We start from the raw sequence: 17,587 nt of genomic DNA on the forward strand, positions 1-17,587 counted from the left end.
CTAGCTTTTAAATACTTAGAAAATATGGCCCTGATTCATGAATTAAATCAGTATCTAAGTGAATGTGTTGATGTTTTATTGATCAGAACTATATAAGTGGGAAGATCATATATTTGGGTATAATATTTAACTTATATTTATCATTTTGACATCTTATTTTTTCATTAACTACACATCAACATTAATTTTGTATCCTGAAACAAATTGATTTTGAATAACTGAACATGTCAGACAGCTGTATTAGCTGATTTGATGGCATGTGGGTTATGAAAACACTATGCAACCCTGCTCCAAAAGAGATCCATTCTGCTCCAAAAGAGGTCAGCTACGCAGAATGAATGATGTGTGAGGGATAGGAATAGCAATACAGTCAATTTGAAAACACTGATATTTTGCATTATCCATTATGTGTACATTGTGCTTAGAAATGTGTGGCTTTGGGTTACATTATCTTGGAAATCTAGTGATATTTGAGGCTTTCATTCATACACTATGTTGTACAACAGTTTCTTAAAATGCACACACCATATTTTTCTCAGGTGAATATGATATTTGTGAGTACCTCCAGCTATTGTACAGTTCTTTTTGTTAGATGGGACATCAAAGTATTAGTAGTACTGTAAAGGAAAGCTGCACCTATTTTACCTTTTAGCATTCATTCCTGCAACCTTGTAGCATGTCTTGTAACTATTTCTTAGGGAAACTGGCATTTGGGTATAGTTTCTACCCCCAGATTATTCTGGAGGTCCTATGCAAGGTGTGAAGGGGTGGCCCACAGGAGGGCGCTGGACTCCCCTAGAGATTTCTTTGTGCTTTACTAGCAACTCCGGATATTTTTTTTTATAAAACCAGTTACTTTGTTTATGTTAGATTTCTACCTAAGAAAATATAAATCAATACCCAGCAAGCAAGCTGGTTATGACAGCTTTCTGGGTATGTTTCTCTTTTCAATTGGTAATTTTTTGTTTCATTTACATTTTCCTCAAGACACTAAAGTTTTCGTCCTTATTGGCCATGAGTACTGCAAGGTATTTTCCTCCCAATTTAATTATCACGGATTCTCTCAAGAGCAGAGCATTGGGATGGTTCTTTGTGAGCCCTGGAAGGGACCTGAAATACGAGTCTCAAAATCAAATGTTTAAGTAATTCTAAATGAAGACATCACTGACCCAGTATATTTCTTACTTAATGTTTTTCTAGTTTGATTTGAGTATTTCTTATTAATGTTATCTTTTGTGGGCATTTTATTTTGAAATGTATTATAACATCTATAGTTAGTAATAACAAGAACATGTGACCAAAATCAGTAATGTTTTGCTTTATACATGTATTTTTTGCTTGATTCCTTGAAAATAAAACTTACCCTTATTAGTATTTAATTCCTCATTTTTACTTAACTGATCTAATTAAAAAGCTATGTTATTTTTGAGTATCATGCATGGAGATTAAGCTGATGATACAATGGTTTGCAATTTTTAAAAATTCTGTTTCAGTCATGTAATCATTTCAAGTGTATTCTGAATCCTTTAAACAATAAATTTGACACATTTAAGAAAAATGTGTTGTCATAAGCCTTTCACACCTTTTGTTATGCCACATAAATTCCCTTTTATAGATGATTAAAGGAAGGTTATGACGAAATAATTAGTTCATTTACATTCACTTGTAGCAATTACCTGAGAGTTTCCGTTTTGTTGGGTTTAGGTTTCCTGATTTCTGATAATAATAGTATAGGCAGGTGAGAATTTCTGTTAAAGTACACACATTCACCATTTGAACCTCTTTAATTTTTGTAGGTTTTAATAAAAATTGTTCAACCAAAACAAAACAATAATGAGGAATAGGAATACATTTGAACACATAAACTCATAAATGCTTAATTTATTTTAAAATATGGAGGACAGATAGAAGCCAGTAAATCCAACTACCTTTGAAGGTAGAAGAAAAAAAATCTAGAAAGGAAGTAACACATACTACATCAATAATAATAGGTCAATGGCATGGTTTTTGACTAAATGTAGTCAAAGAAGTAGAACTATATTTCTCATGAGAAACAACTATAATGGACTGGTAGGGAAGAACTACAAATAAGTTTCAAATAGTAGGTTTGTTTGTCAGGTATGCAAGTAGCAATTGCATATAAAATTAAATAAATGGAAGTCCTGATAACATAAGCAGCCAGGGTTCTCTGGAAGGAAAATGCAAGTCTGCATAGCAGAACTCTTTGGCTTAGATTGGAATTGATATTACTATGAGTAATGTTTTCTTTAAGAAACATACGCAAACATACTCTGCTGGTTGGGTGGTACATGCTTATACTCCTAGTACTTAGGTGGTAGAGGTAGCAAGATCCTAAGTTTGAGGCTAGACTACATGGCAATGTCCAGGCGTTCCCAGGCTATACAACAAAATACTTTCTCAAAAAGTAAAATATGTACATATGTATATATGTGCATATTCATCAACCAATCCAATGTATTACTTGAATAATCTGGATTGCAAATGCCCAATGGTAATGTAGTCAGAGAAATAAGAAGCACATTTAGATCTTGATTTCCATGTCCTCTAAAATCAATTAAGAGTCACTGAAGTGATGGCAGGTTACAAACTGGAACACAGACAATGGAAGCTAAGACTAGAACACCTTGATGGATTAGAAGGACTGAAGTGGGGGGTGGGGGACAGAGAACAGGGCAGGGCAGGGCAGGGCAGGGCAGAAGCATTATCAAAACAACCTCCAAAGCTATCTAGAAAAAAAACTATGAGGACAAATGTGGCAATTTGAGTGTTTAGGAAAGAAATGGACAATAACCCATCTAAGAGAACTCCATGAATCCTTGCTAATAGAATTCTCCAAATCCATGCTCCTAATAACATACACAAAACAAAAAGGGCTGGTTCTTCTTTACAAAACAATGATTTCTGCTAATACAGAGGGAACAGTAGGATTCAAAAGTCTCCATTTTGCAATCACCAAGTAAGAATGAACAGATACTGGTTTAACAGCCTTCAAAGGCTCTGCCCAGGACTTCTAACTGGCATGGAGTTTATGAGCTTGATTAAGAGGGAGGAGGAGGCAATGGGCATTATGGTATGCTACATAATTTCCAGGTTGGAAAATAGAAAGCAAAGAATGATTGAAAAATAGGTAAATCAAAGCTCTGTGTGATTTTAAAGACTTAAGAAAATCAACCACGGAAGAGGTTTCAGAGGAAATCTGTCCACCCCATTCTCTTATCCATATATCTGGCTTCTCCTTTCAGGGTTCCATATATGTGCCAAGAGAGGTCCAGAAACATGCAATACAAAGACAATTACATGTTTCTTGATGGTAAGTATTACAGCTGTACTTAATTTTTCTTGGCTTTTATCCTCTCCTAATGCTAAGTTTTATGATAATTTGAATAAGTAATATGGATAAGGAAAAGACTGAAGAAGGCTACAAAAATAAGAGATTAATTCCAAATGTGGGGAGGTTCTTCTCGTTTTAATTTTATAGCATATAACTGCAAAAGAAAGCTATTATAATCTAAGTCTCTAACTGCATTTGGCTATTCAGCCAATCCAAAGGTTACATGTGCTAGAAGGATTCTAAATACCTGATCAGGGGAAAGGTAGAGACATAAACTCAGGAGCTATATGCTAGACAAAGCAAAGTGCATTCACCCCATGCTTAGGTTATGAAGAATATATCAATGTTTAAAAAAAATTGTAGTGTATTTACTGATTTTTTTTACCTTTTAACAAAGCAGTTATGTATTCTAGTGATCTTGATCAATGTTACCCCTTCAATATACTACTAATTCTTAACAGCATTTCTGAAGAAGAGGAGGGAAGGAAGAAAACAAGGAAGGAAATTAATAGTTCACTGTTCACAGGTCAAACGATGTTAAGTTGTACTTTTGAAAAAGTTAAATGAAATGCATTAACACACACAGAAATTATGAAATTTAACTTAAAAATAGAATTCATTTTTACTTACTGAGAAACACAAAGTAAATATTTAAAAAACATAATAGTAATTTAAGAAGTAATAGTTTGTTTTGACATTCTGGCAGCTTTAGTTACTTGATATAAACTACCAATTAATTCTGGAATGCCATGCTTCAGATGACCATGGACCCATGTCATGGGCACCTATGTCTGTGGGTTGCGATCAAGTGATAAATACATTTGGAAAGCATTTTTTGATGATGAGAATAAGAAACATTTCTAATCCTCAAATGGCTTAAGATTTCAAACTAGTTTTTTAGATTCTAATTTTCTAAATACAGCTATAAATTTTTAGAAAATCTTAGGTTCTTTAGTTTGCCTTCCTGTCAGTCAAAATGAAACTGTCTTTTGTGACTGTTTTGATATTGTGAAAGCAGATCAAATGCACATAATAGTTAACAAAACGACAGTATAATATAGGAATGAAGCCTTGCATTTAAAAAGTACTTAGCCTGTTTTTACAAAAGAATCTCAACCATTAATTATTCAACATTTGGATTTGACCAGAAACCAGAGCATGACTTTATAATGCTCTGTTTAAATGAACAACTTAATGTTGCAATGAACACTTGATACAGTGGGCTCAGTGATTTCATACCTGTTATGACAGTATGGTTTTCCCAATTTTTTCATTAATTTTTAGCTAAAACAGATTTTAAAATAAATCAGTTCGAACTTCATTAGTTCTTAAAAAGTTTACCTAAACCAAAAATTGTGCGTCTCAATTATTTTCTATTCTAAAACTGCATATAGTTTAAACCAATGCATTATTCATAAAGCAAATACTTCAGGAAAAACAAAGCTGTGCACTTCTTTCAAAGCTGTTAAATTGCTAAAACATACCATATTTATGCATGCAATATTTGATTGTGTTTTTCTTAAAACACAAGCTTGTTTTTGTCAGATCAAGATAAGCCAAAAATTCTACACCAAACAATTTTTGCTCATAATTAAAGCAATCATCAATCCAAGGATTGTCATTCATTTTATTTTATCTCTACATCAAAAAAAAAGGTAATTTAAAAAAATTTAAATTCCCTTGAAATGATAAGATAAATGAAAATGTAAGTGCCTTCACATAATAAACGGTAAGCTGACCCTTTGGGAAATGGTTGACTTTTTCAATACAAGGTATTCAAAGCCCATTCAAAAGCATTCATTTAGAATGCAGATATCAAAGATGATGCAAATGTTCAAGAGAAAATTAGAACTTACCAGATGTTCTAATCCAGCTTTGATGTTTCCAGATTCCCTAAAACAGAAGAATAAAAGTTCTAAACAGTTGTCTGCTAAACCCTTGTCTGCTCTAATTTATGTTTACCTAAAAAATGTTTCATAAACCCTTACAATTCTTCATCTATCTTTATGAATACGTATAACCATTTCTAAGAATAAAACAATTTCCATTGGATGGGAATAATTTATGTAAAATAATGTTACCTTTAAAATTGGTATTTTGCTAATGCAAAAAGTATTTCAAATCTTTCAGTTAATAAGAAGCAAAAGAAGTAATAACATTATTATTTTGCTATTCATGTAATTTTATTTTTACATCAGTTTTTTTCACTAGAGGTATGATTATTTTCAACACGTATTACAAAAACATTCAAACTTACACATTCTCTCCACTACTAGATTTCTAAAATTATCATTTTACTTTATTTGCTTCATCAAAGATCCACCCACCAATCGTTGTATTTTTATATAAAGAACATAGACATGAAGAATATGTGAGTATACAGCTAAATATACTAATGAATTATTTCTTGATATTAACCTTATTTGTTTAGTGCTTACTACAATTCAGGACTTAAGATTGTTGTAATATTAAGAAACTAAATAGAGCTTAAATACTTAATTTTGTGCTTTTAACTACAAAGAAAAAAAGGCAAGGAAACAAAAAAAGCAAATAGCAAAGATAATCTGTCCAAGTAGCAAAGCTAATTTAAATCTACATTTGATGACATATGGCAAATGATGGGATTTTTTTTTTTTTATGATTTCAACCTATACTAGTTTAGGTTTGACTTTTATCTCTGCCCAAGCAATATTTTAGATCCAATGTAACTACAGGTCTTTTCTTTCATAACATGAAATTATATCTATGACACTGCAGAAAGTAACAACAAACAATGTAATTATATTTATGATGTTTAATGTTTTCCCATGTTTCTTCTGTTTCTCAGAATGGTCTCAACTTTTTTTCTATTTTTGTCTCATATTTTTCTTAGCGGAGAATATAATTATCTGCTTCCTTTGTCACTGTATTCTACCTTTCCAAATGCCTTCAACTTTGATGCCTGAAGATGTATGCCAGCTCTCAGCCTGGGTTTTCATTGCTTGGGTTGAGACCTCCTTTCCTGGCTGGCTGGCACTCAACTGCAATGGCTCTCCTTTCCCACGTACTGCTTCTGGCAATCCAAACTGAACTGGATAGCCCATGTTTACAAGTGTCAAGATTTCTGTAACTCATTCTCTAATCTCTGATATCATCACAGTGCTAATGATAAATGACAAAAAGAAACTATAGGATATGAGAGAAGGCTATTACTTATATAAATAAACTTCATTATAAATTGAATTTTAATAGGCTGAAATTCTAATCAATCATGACATTTTCAAAGGAACATCCTCAGAAAATTACTTGTGCAACTTAAAATGTAAACAAAGGACTAAATACAGTGAAACACCTAAATAAGACACTGTGCTTCTATAACACAAACATACATACACACACATAATGAGTTAAGCCTTCTCTTCCTCTCATTACTGACTCCCACTTTTCAATCATAGATGCTGACTCTTTGTTTATCCTTTTAAAGATATTCTGGGACTAGGAATGTGGCTCAGTGGTAGAGTGCTTGCCTTGCATGCATGAGGCCCTGGGTTCAATTCCTCAGCACCACATAAGCAGAAAAAAGCCAGAAATGGCACTGTGGCTCAAGTGGTAGAGTGCTAGCCTTGAGCTGAAGAGGGACAGCACCCAGGCCCAGAGTTCAGTCCCCCCAGCCCCCCGCAAAAAAAAAATTAAAATATATATATATATATATTCTGTGCAAACGTTTGGCTCAGTATGTGGGGGTTTGTTTGTTTTCGCCCTATTCTGTGTTTTGTAAATTCCAAACAGTAGCTAGAGGACACATTGTTGTGCAGTTTGAGTTGGCAGTCTATCTTGGAGCTTGAACTCTACCACACATACTCTTTACTTTCCTCCATGACTCAACTGTCACATAACGGTTATTAGAAAATAAATTGCCATATAAAATGAAAGTATTCAGATTAAAGGACAAATTCATAGTTCATTACCTGATACCATCAGTGCTGGACACTCTTCATCGGAGTACTTCAGATTTTAGGAAGACAGTGAGTGTATGTAAGTTGTTTGCCACAGAATGTCACCATGGGCTGAAGCACATTAACATTAACAATTCTGAGAGAGACAGGTGATTGTCTACACAAAGTAGGACTAATGAAGATTGCAAATAGGCTGTTTTCAGGGTAGTCTGCTATCAGTTCAATTTGGTAAAATTTAAGAGAAAAATCTCCTGGGTTTTTGAGCTTTCTGCATTTCTACAGATATGAAACTGTCCTTTACAATAAAAATTTAAGATATTGCTTTCTGTGCTTCTAAGTGCTTCTTAAGAGCTTTTAGACAATATGTGTTTTCTAAATACCTCATGCTGAGAGAAAACCATGCATTATTCCTTCCACGTTTCTTTTCTACCAAACATAAGGAAATGGAATGAACCACAGCACCATGGCTGGCCAGCCTCCCTCAGAACAGGTTCAGCCTCACCGACTCTTGTGGATCTCAGTGGCCCTACCTCACCAGGTCAATGCCTTCTCCACAGTACTTCCAAGCCTTTCTGAAATGTGAGCGCAAGTTCCACACCACCCTTCTACACTCACCACATGGACATGGAGGTGAGAACCGTGACACACTAACCTCACCTCTGGACTACGCTGTCAACCTGAAATACGCCTCCACCCTCAGCCTCCTCTCACAGCCTCACCCAGCCAACAAACAAACATCCTGAGGACTCAGCCTAAATCTTTCCCCAACAAAGCAATGCATTTTTCCCGTATGTTCCCATAACTCTGGGAATGACCCATCACAGAATTTATCATGAATCATTAGAATGTCTTCTTACATTTCTCTAGTACCTGTAAAACGAACAGCCTTTGAAGGGATACACGGCATCTTGTCCAATTTTTATATTCTAGCACCAACTGTGAAATCATATTTAAAAAGTAATACGCACCTGACCTGACTATTATAAGACAAGGTTGGGCTCAGAGTCATAGCAATAAGCCCAGGTCTGAGAGGTTTTGAGCAGCATCCCTACTGCCTCCACCCTAACACGACCCCCAGGGAGCAAGCCAGGAGCAGTGGCCTGGGAGAGCTCTGTCAGGAGGCATGTGGACATGGTACACGGGTAGACACGTTCAAGGCAAGCAAGCATGTGGCTCCCTTTGCTGTTTCTTACTGGATTTGAAAAGAATCAGAGGACACAATGGGAGATGTGGTTGAGGCCTGGCTAGAGCAAGGGCTCTACCACATGAACCACACCCTCCACACTTTCATTTTTATTCTGTTTGAGATAAGTCTCTCTGCTACCTTCAACTGGCTGCAGACTCCTGAATTCTTGAGGTTTCAGACATGTGCCTCCATTCCAGTTCTTAAGTTGGCTGGAGTTTCAGTCAGAGCCTAGGCTCTCATCCTGCCCTTAGGTTCAAGTGACTTGACTCAGCCCGAATGCTGACAAGTTCACAGGAAACACAAGGTGTGTCAGCACAAGAACAGAAAACAGCAAATACAAGAACCTCATCTATAAAAAAAAATATATTTGAGGAAGTGGGGCTGTGGCTCAAGTGGTAGAGCACTAGCCTTAAGCAAAAGGGCTCAGGGACAGGACCCAGGTCTAGAGTCCAGGATGGAATAAGAATATAATCCAAGTACATCTTCAAGGAGAAGAAATTTTAAATGTAATATGAAAATGAACTTATAAAAAGGCTCAATAGCCAGGCACCAGCCTGAAATCTGAGGATCACGGTTCAAAGCCAGCCGGGGCAGGAAAGTCCTTGAGACTCTTATCTCCAATTAACCACCAGAAAACGGGAAGTAGCACTGTGGCTCAAGTGGTAGAGCGCTGGCCTTCAGCTGAAGAGCTGAGGGACCGTGCCTAGGCACAGAGTTCAAGCCTCATGACTGACAAAAAATAAAAATAAAAATAAAAATAAAGCCTAAATAATGTGAGTATGAGTAATCAAAATAATCTGGGCATAGTGGTACATGTAATTCCATCACTTAGAGGTCTGAAGCAGGAGGAAGGCAAGATCAAGGCCATTCTGGGCTTTACAGTGAGAGGCTGACTCAAAATAATAATAATAATAATAGTTTGAAGTAAAAAATTCAGGATGGATGAAAAGTGTAATACATACAGAGAATGAATTAATAAGCTGAAAACCCTGAGAAGAACTATCTAAGAAGGCAGAAGGAAAGGGTAAGAAGATAGAATAAGAAAGAAAATTCAAAATAGGAAAAGTGTTAACATGTGTGTAATTCGAACTCAAGAAAGAGAGGAAAGATAAAATGAAAGAGAATAAATATTTGAAGAAGTACTCAATTTTTAAATTGGAAGGACAAGGATCAGTAAAGAAAATTTGTAGTAACACATATTGTTATAACAACATTTAAGATTGTTAATGGATTAAGAGAAAAGTCTTAAATGAGACCCTTTCCTAAAGGAGGGGAAATGTTGGTAACACACTTCTCAACATGAATGCTAGTTACAAGACAATGGAGCAGTAATTCACAAGACAAAAAGTAGGGGGAAACATTGATCTACAATTTATATACATTTAATAAACTTTCACTTAAATAGAAGGAAAAAATAAATAAATAAATAAATAAAATTCTCAGCATACAAAGACATGGAAAATTCACCACACAGAGACATTAAAGAAATCAAGTCTTAAAAAATACAATCCAGTGGCAAAAAAAAAAAAAATTCAGGAAGAAACAATATTAAAAAAAAGGACTGGGGCTGGGAAGGTGGCTCAGTGGTAGAGCGCTTGCCTTGCATGCATGAGGCCCTGGGTTCGATTCCTCAGCACCACATAAGCAAAAAGAAAAAAGCCGGAAGTGGCGCTGTGGCTCAAGTGGTAGAGTGCTAGCCTTGAGCTAAAGAGCTGAGGGACAGTCCCAGGCCCAGAGTTCAGGCCCGCGACTGGACCCCTCCCCCCCCCCCCCCCGCAAAAAAAAAAAGGATTGGCTAGAATTTAGTGATTATTTTAACTTAATCCATCACAGTTAAAAAGAAAAGTAAATGCAGTTCACTTGAGAGTACCTGAGATTTAAAGGCTACAGGAGAGTCAAATTTTAAATTTAAAAATGATACATACTACACAATGAGTAAGAAAGGCTTCCCAAAAAAAGGAGGGGAAGAAAAAAACATAATCACACAAATATGGGCCAAAAGAAAGCTGAAGTGGCAACTTTACATAGATGGCTGGGCGCCAGTGGCTCATGCCTGTAATCCTAGCTACTGAAGAGGCTAAAATCTAAGGATCAAGGTTCGAAGCCAGTCCGAGCAGAAAAAAGGACCCCATGAAACTCTTATCTCAAATTAACCACTCAAAAACAAGAAGTGGAGCTGTGACTCAAAATGATAAAGCACTAGCCTTTAGCAAAAGAGCCCAGGGACAGCACCCAGGCCCCTAGTTCAAGCCCCACAATTGACAAAATAATAATAATAATAATAATTATTATTATTATTATTATTATAGATTTATGTCCCCTTCCTCCTTGAAATTATATATACACACACATACATACAAATTATACATACACACACATGCATACAAACACACACTATTCCAAAACAATAGAAAAAACATCAGACTGAGTTCAAAAATACAACATACAATGCCATTCTTTTTAATCTCGGTTGAATAAGTAGAACACCTCTTAAATTTGAATTTAAGCACTACCACAAAATATTCCATTGAGTTCGGATGATCATTCAACTCTCCTGCAGTCCAGACCGCAAATGTGGGTAGGATGATGGAACACTTTCCTTAGGAAGTCCCTTCTAAATTGGTCAGTGTGATAGAAATGATCTTTGAGGGTTTTACTGAAGTACAAAAAGAGGGGTTTTGGGTTAGTTTTAAGACAGAATTCTTTAAAGATTCTAAAAGTCATAACAAATTTTTAGCTATGGAGATGTTAGGTCTAGGACACTGACCGAAGTCTCTTTTGCAACAAATGGAATAAAAGCTGTCCTCTGCTGTGGCCGGCCTCTCAGGCCGTCCCTGTCACGACTTCATCAATATTTGTGCAGCTCCTTTTGCCCTGTGCTGAAAGCAGACTTAATTCAATTATAGGTCTCAAAACTGATAAAATGGTCCTGAAGTGGAAAATGGGAAGAGATTATTGGCAAATGAATAAAGATTTGTATCGAACTAACACACAGGAGTACAGCAGGTCTTTTTTTTAATCATTCCCTGTCTTAAATCTTCTGGGAACCATGAGTTTCCCTTCCCCTCATGCAGCACATCGATTTCTGAATTAGACTGCAATATTAAATAATTAATATACTTGCCATGATTGATGTTCTGCATTAGTTGAATATTAGGTTATCAATCAAAATCCACTTGGTTTAATGTAATAATATTGAAAAAGTGTCATGGGTTGTTCATCCAATTTGTAGTTGAGGCAGCACAGATAGTAATGCTGGCATAACGCAAGGCTCTGAAGCAGGAAATGCAGTGTCTCTACATGTGCAGTGCAGACGTTTTGAAATTCAGCAGGACAAGGCCAGGGTCACTCTACATACACAAGAAGGCACCTGTCAGTCAGGCACCAATCATGCTATAGTAGGCAAGAAAAATATTTTCTGGATGCTCTACATCCAGAAAACATGAGTATGATGAAGTTTATAATCAATTTTTATTCAATATGACAATATCAGACCTAAATGATCATTCAGGTTTGTTACTTGGTCTAAGGGAGCCTGGTCAAGAAACCACAATTAATAATTGTTTTGGTTTTTCAATTCTCTTCCTTCCAATAATGACATCTCCTTTATTCTCAATATTTCTACCCATACCTGTCAGGCAATTAGCTTACAAAAAAAGAATTTAGCCAGGTGTTGGTGGCTCATGCCCGTAATCCTAGCTATTCAGGAGACTGAGATCGTGGTTCAAAGCCAGCCTGGGCAGGAAACTCCATGAGACTTTTATCTCCAAAAAACCACCAGAAAACCAGGAGTGGTGCTGTGGCTCAATTGGTAGAGCGCTACCCTTGAGCTGAAGAGCTGAGGGACAACACCCAGGCCCAGAGTTCAAGCCTCATGACCAACAAAAACAAACGAACAAAAAAGAATTTAATTACATATTCTGCACAATAAAAAATAAACATATTTTTCTAATCATTCCTTACTATATGAAGCTAGAATCTATTATGGCTCTACTTATAAAAGTGCTAACTAGAAACAACCTTAATAAGTAAAATACATTTTAAAGAAAAGCGAACCTTTTTTGTTTTTTGTTTTGGTTTTTTTTTTAGATTCTTTTTTTTAATGAGTTTTTTTATTGTGAAAATACTGCACAGAGGGGTTACAATCACATGTGCAAGGAAATGAGTACATTTCTTTTTTTTTTAATTGTGAAAATACCATACAGAGGGGTTACAATTATATGGGCAAGGTAATGAGTGCATTTCTTATCAAGCATTGTTGCCTCTTCCTTTGTTTCCCCTTACCATCCCTTCCCATCTCCCCTGGTCTCGACCCCCCTCTCCTCCCAACATTTCTCATCAAGTATTGTTGCCTCGTCCTTTGTTTTTCCCCTACCATCCCTTCCCTCCCATTTCCACAATTACATTTCCCCCCCATCCCTGCCCCTGCCTAAATTGTAAAGTTCGTTTTTCGACATAGCGTCTCATACATCTCATTGTTGCAGTGGGTTAGGGATACAGGAAAACCCAGTGAACCTTTTTGATGAGAAATAGAAACTGATAAAAATAAATACAGATCCAGCCTACTTCACAGAGAAAGCCAAAATTCTAGTGTTGCACTGTAGACTATTTGTAAACTATAATGCATATAACAAATTAAAGGAGCATAAAAATGTCATTTCCCTAATCAAGTCCTTGATAAGAGAAAGATTAAATATAGTTATCACTAATACATGTTCCAATTCTATATAAAATGCACATGTGCACAGTAATATTATTTATTTAGAAGCTTTATGCCTCAGTCCCTGATCACTTCTAAGAAATCATATGTATAACAACATAAATGTCATCAACAAAAAGAGCAGGTGCTCGTGTATCATGTGCATGCCTTCCATGGTTAAAGTCATACTACCAAACCAAGGATAAAACAGTTACTGTGCTACCTCACAAGGAAAATGCATGTGACGTGTGTTTCCTAACCTTCTATTTCCAATATGCAACACAAACATTTCTAGTCAATGACCTTCTTTCTTACCGAGGCCAGGTGTGTACAATTCAATCTACTTCTCAACACTCCATTCTAAGGAGGCAGCAATGTTTAGTCAGCAGGTAAGATGCAATCATATACCATGACCACCCTTCAATCTATGTTCCTGACACTGTTTAAGGGAAGTTAAGAAAAGGAGAAGCTTCCCAACTCATTAGAGTGCTTGGGAAAGACCTCAAAGAAGTGGGTGATGTGAGCAGAGACCTGAAGGACGGACTGATAATACCTGGGGAGAAAAGTAAACAGAAGGAAGCATGATGTGAGAGAAGGGGGGGGGGGAGAAGAAGAAGGAAAGGGAAAGGGAGAGGGAAAGGGGGGGGGGAGAGAGGAAGAGAAAGAGGAGACAGGGGGGGAAGGGGGAGAAGCATCTCTGAGAGAGAGAGAGCGGGTTCCTTTGGAGAGTGGCCTGCCCATCGAAGACACATGCAAAGGTCAAATAACCTTAGCTCTTTAATTTAAGATAATGGTATTACATGTGTTTTGGGGTCTGTGATATACGGCTATCTGTACCTTTCACTGTGGAAGAAGACAAAAGCCAAGGAGGCAATGAAGGCTAAAAGCTGTATTCTCTGGCCGTCAAGTGCACCCCGGAGCGCTAGCTGCACAGGAAGGGGCACCTTCCCTAATGTGCACTTGGGGCTGTGCGGGCAGGCAGTGGCCTTGCAAATAATAAGAGCTTATTGTAGAGAAATCCAAAATCACATCTGGTTCTAATGAAGAAGAAAATAAAAGTCACCTGCAATCCCAGCAGCCAGTGCACTGTAATGGCTCCAGGATGTTCTCCGCTTCCCCTCCATCCTTAACAACACACAGATACAATTATTGTTCTTCTACAAATGAGATTGTTGCCTTGTTATGTACTTAAGTATTTTCATTACTTAATTATATATTATAAACAGCTTCTAAGTGTAAGTGTAAATACTTGTAACATTTTAAATGTTTCTATACTATTCTGGTCATAGGTATACAATGAATTAACTTATCTCTTATTGTTGGTCATTTGGGTGATTCTTCTTATAAATAAAACTGGGGTATAAGATAATTGATCATTAGATTTACAAATAATTTATGAGTGTTATGTGATTTTTTTATTGCACTTGGGGGATTAGGGTTAAGTAATTTCTTAAAGAGGGAATAAACCAGTATATTCCATTACTACTATATAAACATAACTAACTTAAATTCATATAACTTTGTATTTGTAAAATTATTTATTAATATAATTACTAGTAACGTAAATGTAATTTCCACTTTTAATAAGTCTATTATCATAAAAATTATTTCCCAGGAACTCACAAAAGCAGTATTTTCCAAATGTAGTAAAATCAGTATTATTACACTGGTTAACAAATCAAAATAGTCTATTAGTGTGTTTAGCTGCTAAAATTTAAAGAAAATCATACAGAATTTGAATAATCAATTCCTCAATTATTAAAGTATTTGGGGACTTTTCTCTTTCCTTTTGATGTTCTAATTAACCAGACTAATAAACTTCATGATGAAACAGAAAGCTCAGGTATAATTTTAAGAGGGTAAATGTGTAGCAGTACTGGAAAATAACAATTCAAATCTTTTTGTGATTCATACTAACCCCCTCCGCCTAGAATTTAAGATTCTTGTTCAAGTCAAACTGTTTGCCTAAAGACCTCCCTGTGCTCCCGAGCATGTAAATCTTTACTCAGATATTGTCTAAGTGGAACGATTCTCTCAGATTCTGCCTCTGAGGAAATGCTCAACAGAATGAGCCAGGCACTGGAGGAAGTGCTTTACATGAATCATCTCATTTACTAAAGAGATGATATAATTATAATTCTATTTTATAGATGAGATAAATAAAGCTTAATCTCTTTTAGGGAGATTAAGTAGATCACATGGAACAGTCCTCAGCTAGAAAAAGGAAGATTTGAATCCAGGCCACCAGAGTTCATTGCCCAAATTTCAGGAAAGAGAAAAGTTGGTACTGTCAATCCTGAACAACAGTGACCTCAGTAATGAAACAGTATTTCAGTATTCTTGTAATCCTTAATTGGAACCATTTGGAAGGAGACTGCACAGGGGTAAGGACTGGGTAAAAATGAACACTAACCCTTATTAATAGGCTTATATGTACCCCATGCCAAACCTGGCCATTCACACTGAGAGTCTCACTAAATTCTCCCAATTCACTCAAAACAACCACCAAAAAAAAAAAAAAAGGTGGAGGAGGCAGAGGAGGAAGAAAAGAAGAAGAAATGGCTAACACTGGTGAAGAATAGGGAGCAATAACGTACAATGATAGTCTATACCTGGCAAACGAGCAAACACTACTAAAACAAATGATGTCTGCTGTTGGCAAAGTGCAAAAAAATCACAGACCCTCATTCACAGCTTGTGGGAACAGAAATTACAAATTTTCTAGACGGCAGCTGGGAAAATAAATCAAAATTGTCAATAATGAACATAAAACCTTTGACCTGACAGTTGTATTCCTCTAGGTTTATTCCAATGATACAATCATAAGATATTAATCATTCCACTGTATGTAATATTTTTTAAAACCCTGAAAACAAACTAAATGTCCAATTACTGGAAAACTGTCAAAAATTATGATTAATATCTATACAATAGAAAAGTAAATGGCCATTAAAATAATGATGTAATTGTACATTTTCATAAAACTGCTCTTGTGGTTTATTAAGTTTTTTAAAGGACATTACAAAATGGTATGCTAGCCAGAGTTATGCAAAAATTTACACATGCATGTATACACTACAGCTCATGTGAGTGTTAAAAAAGATAAAGTAAGACAGAATCACATTACTGCCAATCCAATCAAGTATTTTGTTTCTTTCTTTCTTTCTTTCTTTTTTTTTTTTTTTTTGTCGGTCGTGAGCCTTGAACTCTGGGTCTAAGAGCTGTCCCTCAGTTCTTCTGCTCAAGGCAAGCGCTCTACCACTTGAGATACAGCGCCACTTCCTCAATCAAGTATTTTGAAAAAAATCCTCATAGCAACTCTACGGACTAACACATTCTCCTCATACTGTGAACTGTGAATCTGAAGTTTAGAGCAAAGACTGACCTATCATTATCCAAAGAAATGCTGCCTGGTGTTTCAGATAAAATAAGGCTGGCCTTATACTGAGCCATGCTCTATATTACCATACTTTTTCCATAAATTATTTATGCGTACTTATTAGCTTCAGTATTTACAGACCATGCTTACATTTTTATTCATCCTTATACCACCTACACTGTCTAGTACAAACACAATTTTCCCAAACTTGGTTGTTATTATACAGACACAGATGAACTCAATTTCCATTGCTGGACATGAAACAGAAATAGAGATAACAGACATAGTCATGCCCACAGCACATGAGCCATTGAGAGGAGGTGAGCTCTTCAGTAATTTGTCCAGTGTGGTCTTAGTTCATCTCCGTTTGTCTGCGACTTGCCCCAAGTTCTTTACACTCGATTTGACTCCTAACGTATCACACCAGACCCTCTAACACTCTTCTCCCTGACAGCACTGTCTTCACATCCCAAGTGCAGGGCACTGTGTGTGAGCTCATCGATCACATCCACCCAACAACTGCCGGCTACGACCTATGTACTGCGTCTCAAACCGTTCATCAGCACTGCAGTAACTCTGCTCATGCATATGTCCATCTAATATACTCTCTTCCTGTCTGTACCATCATATTTATATGTATGTAGCTCAGGCTAGACCAAGATCCACTATTTTACCCCAACCGGCCTCCAACTTGCAAAGCTACTGCCTCTGCTTCCTTAGTGCAGAGATTACAACTATGCACCATACCTAGCTACATCTTGACATTTAATCTGTAAATCTTTGCAAATAATGCACATGAAACACTTAGCACTTGGCACTCAGCAAGTGTTTTCAAATATTGTCAACATCATGAAAATGAAGATTTGTCATGATGACTTCACTAAAACACATTAAGAAGGGGAAAAAAAGTCACTGAGTACCAGGGCTCTCCTTGCCAGCGTCTTCACAGACCACAGGCAGCAGCACTGCAACACACAGGACCTCAAATGCAACACGCCACAAAGACATTGTAGATAGGGTATCAAGTGTGGGGACG

At 36.4% G+C, this 17,587-nt stretch overlaps 1 protein-coding gene across 1 annotated transcript in view; it reads right to left on the minus strand.

Moving 5' to 3' along the window:
• The window catches only part of Rsrc1 (arginine and serine rich coiled-coil 1), a 252,904-nt gene that overhangs the window by 125,118 nt on the left and 110,199 nt on the right, over nt 1–17,587 (minus strand). Inside the window, exon 6 of the mRNA XM_070022829.1 lies at nt 5,209–5,245. Within this exon, the coding sequence (XP_069878930.1) occupies nt 5,209–5,245 (37 nt within the window). The remainder of the gene's footprint in view (nt 1–5,208; nt 5,246–17,587) is intronic.

The sequence above is a fragment of the Dipodomys merriami genome, unplaced genomic scaffold (genome assembly GCF_024711535.1).
Source record: "Dipodomys merriami isolate MVZ:Mamm:240054 unplaced genomic scaffold, mDipMer1.0.p SCAF_154, whole genome shotgun sequence".
Classification (NCBI taxonomy): domain Eukaryota; kingdom Metazoa; phylum Chordata; class Mammalia; order Rodentia; family Heteromyidae; genus Dipodomys; species Dipodomys merriami.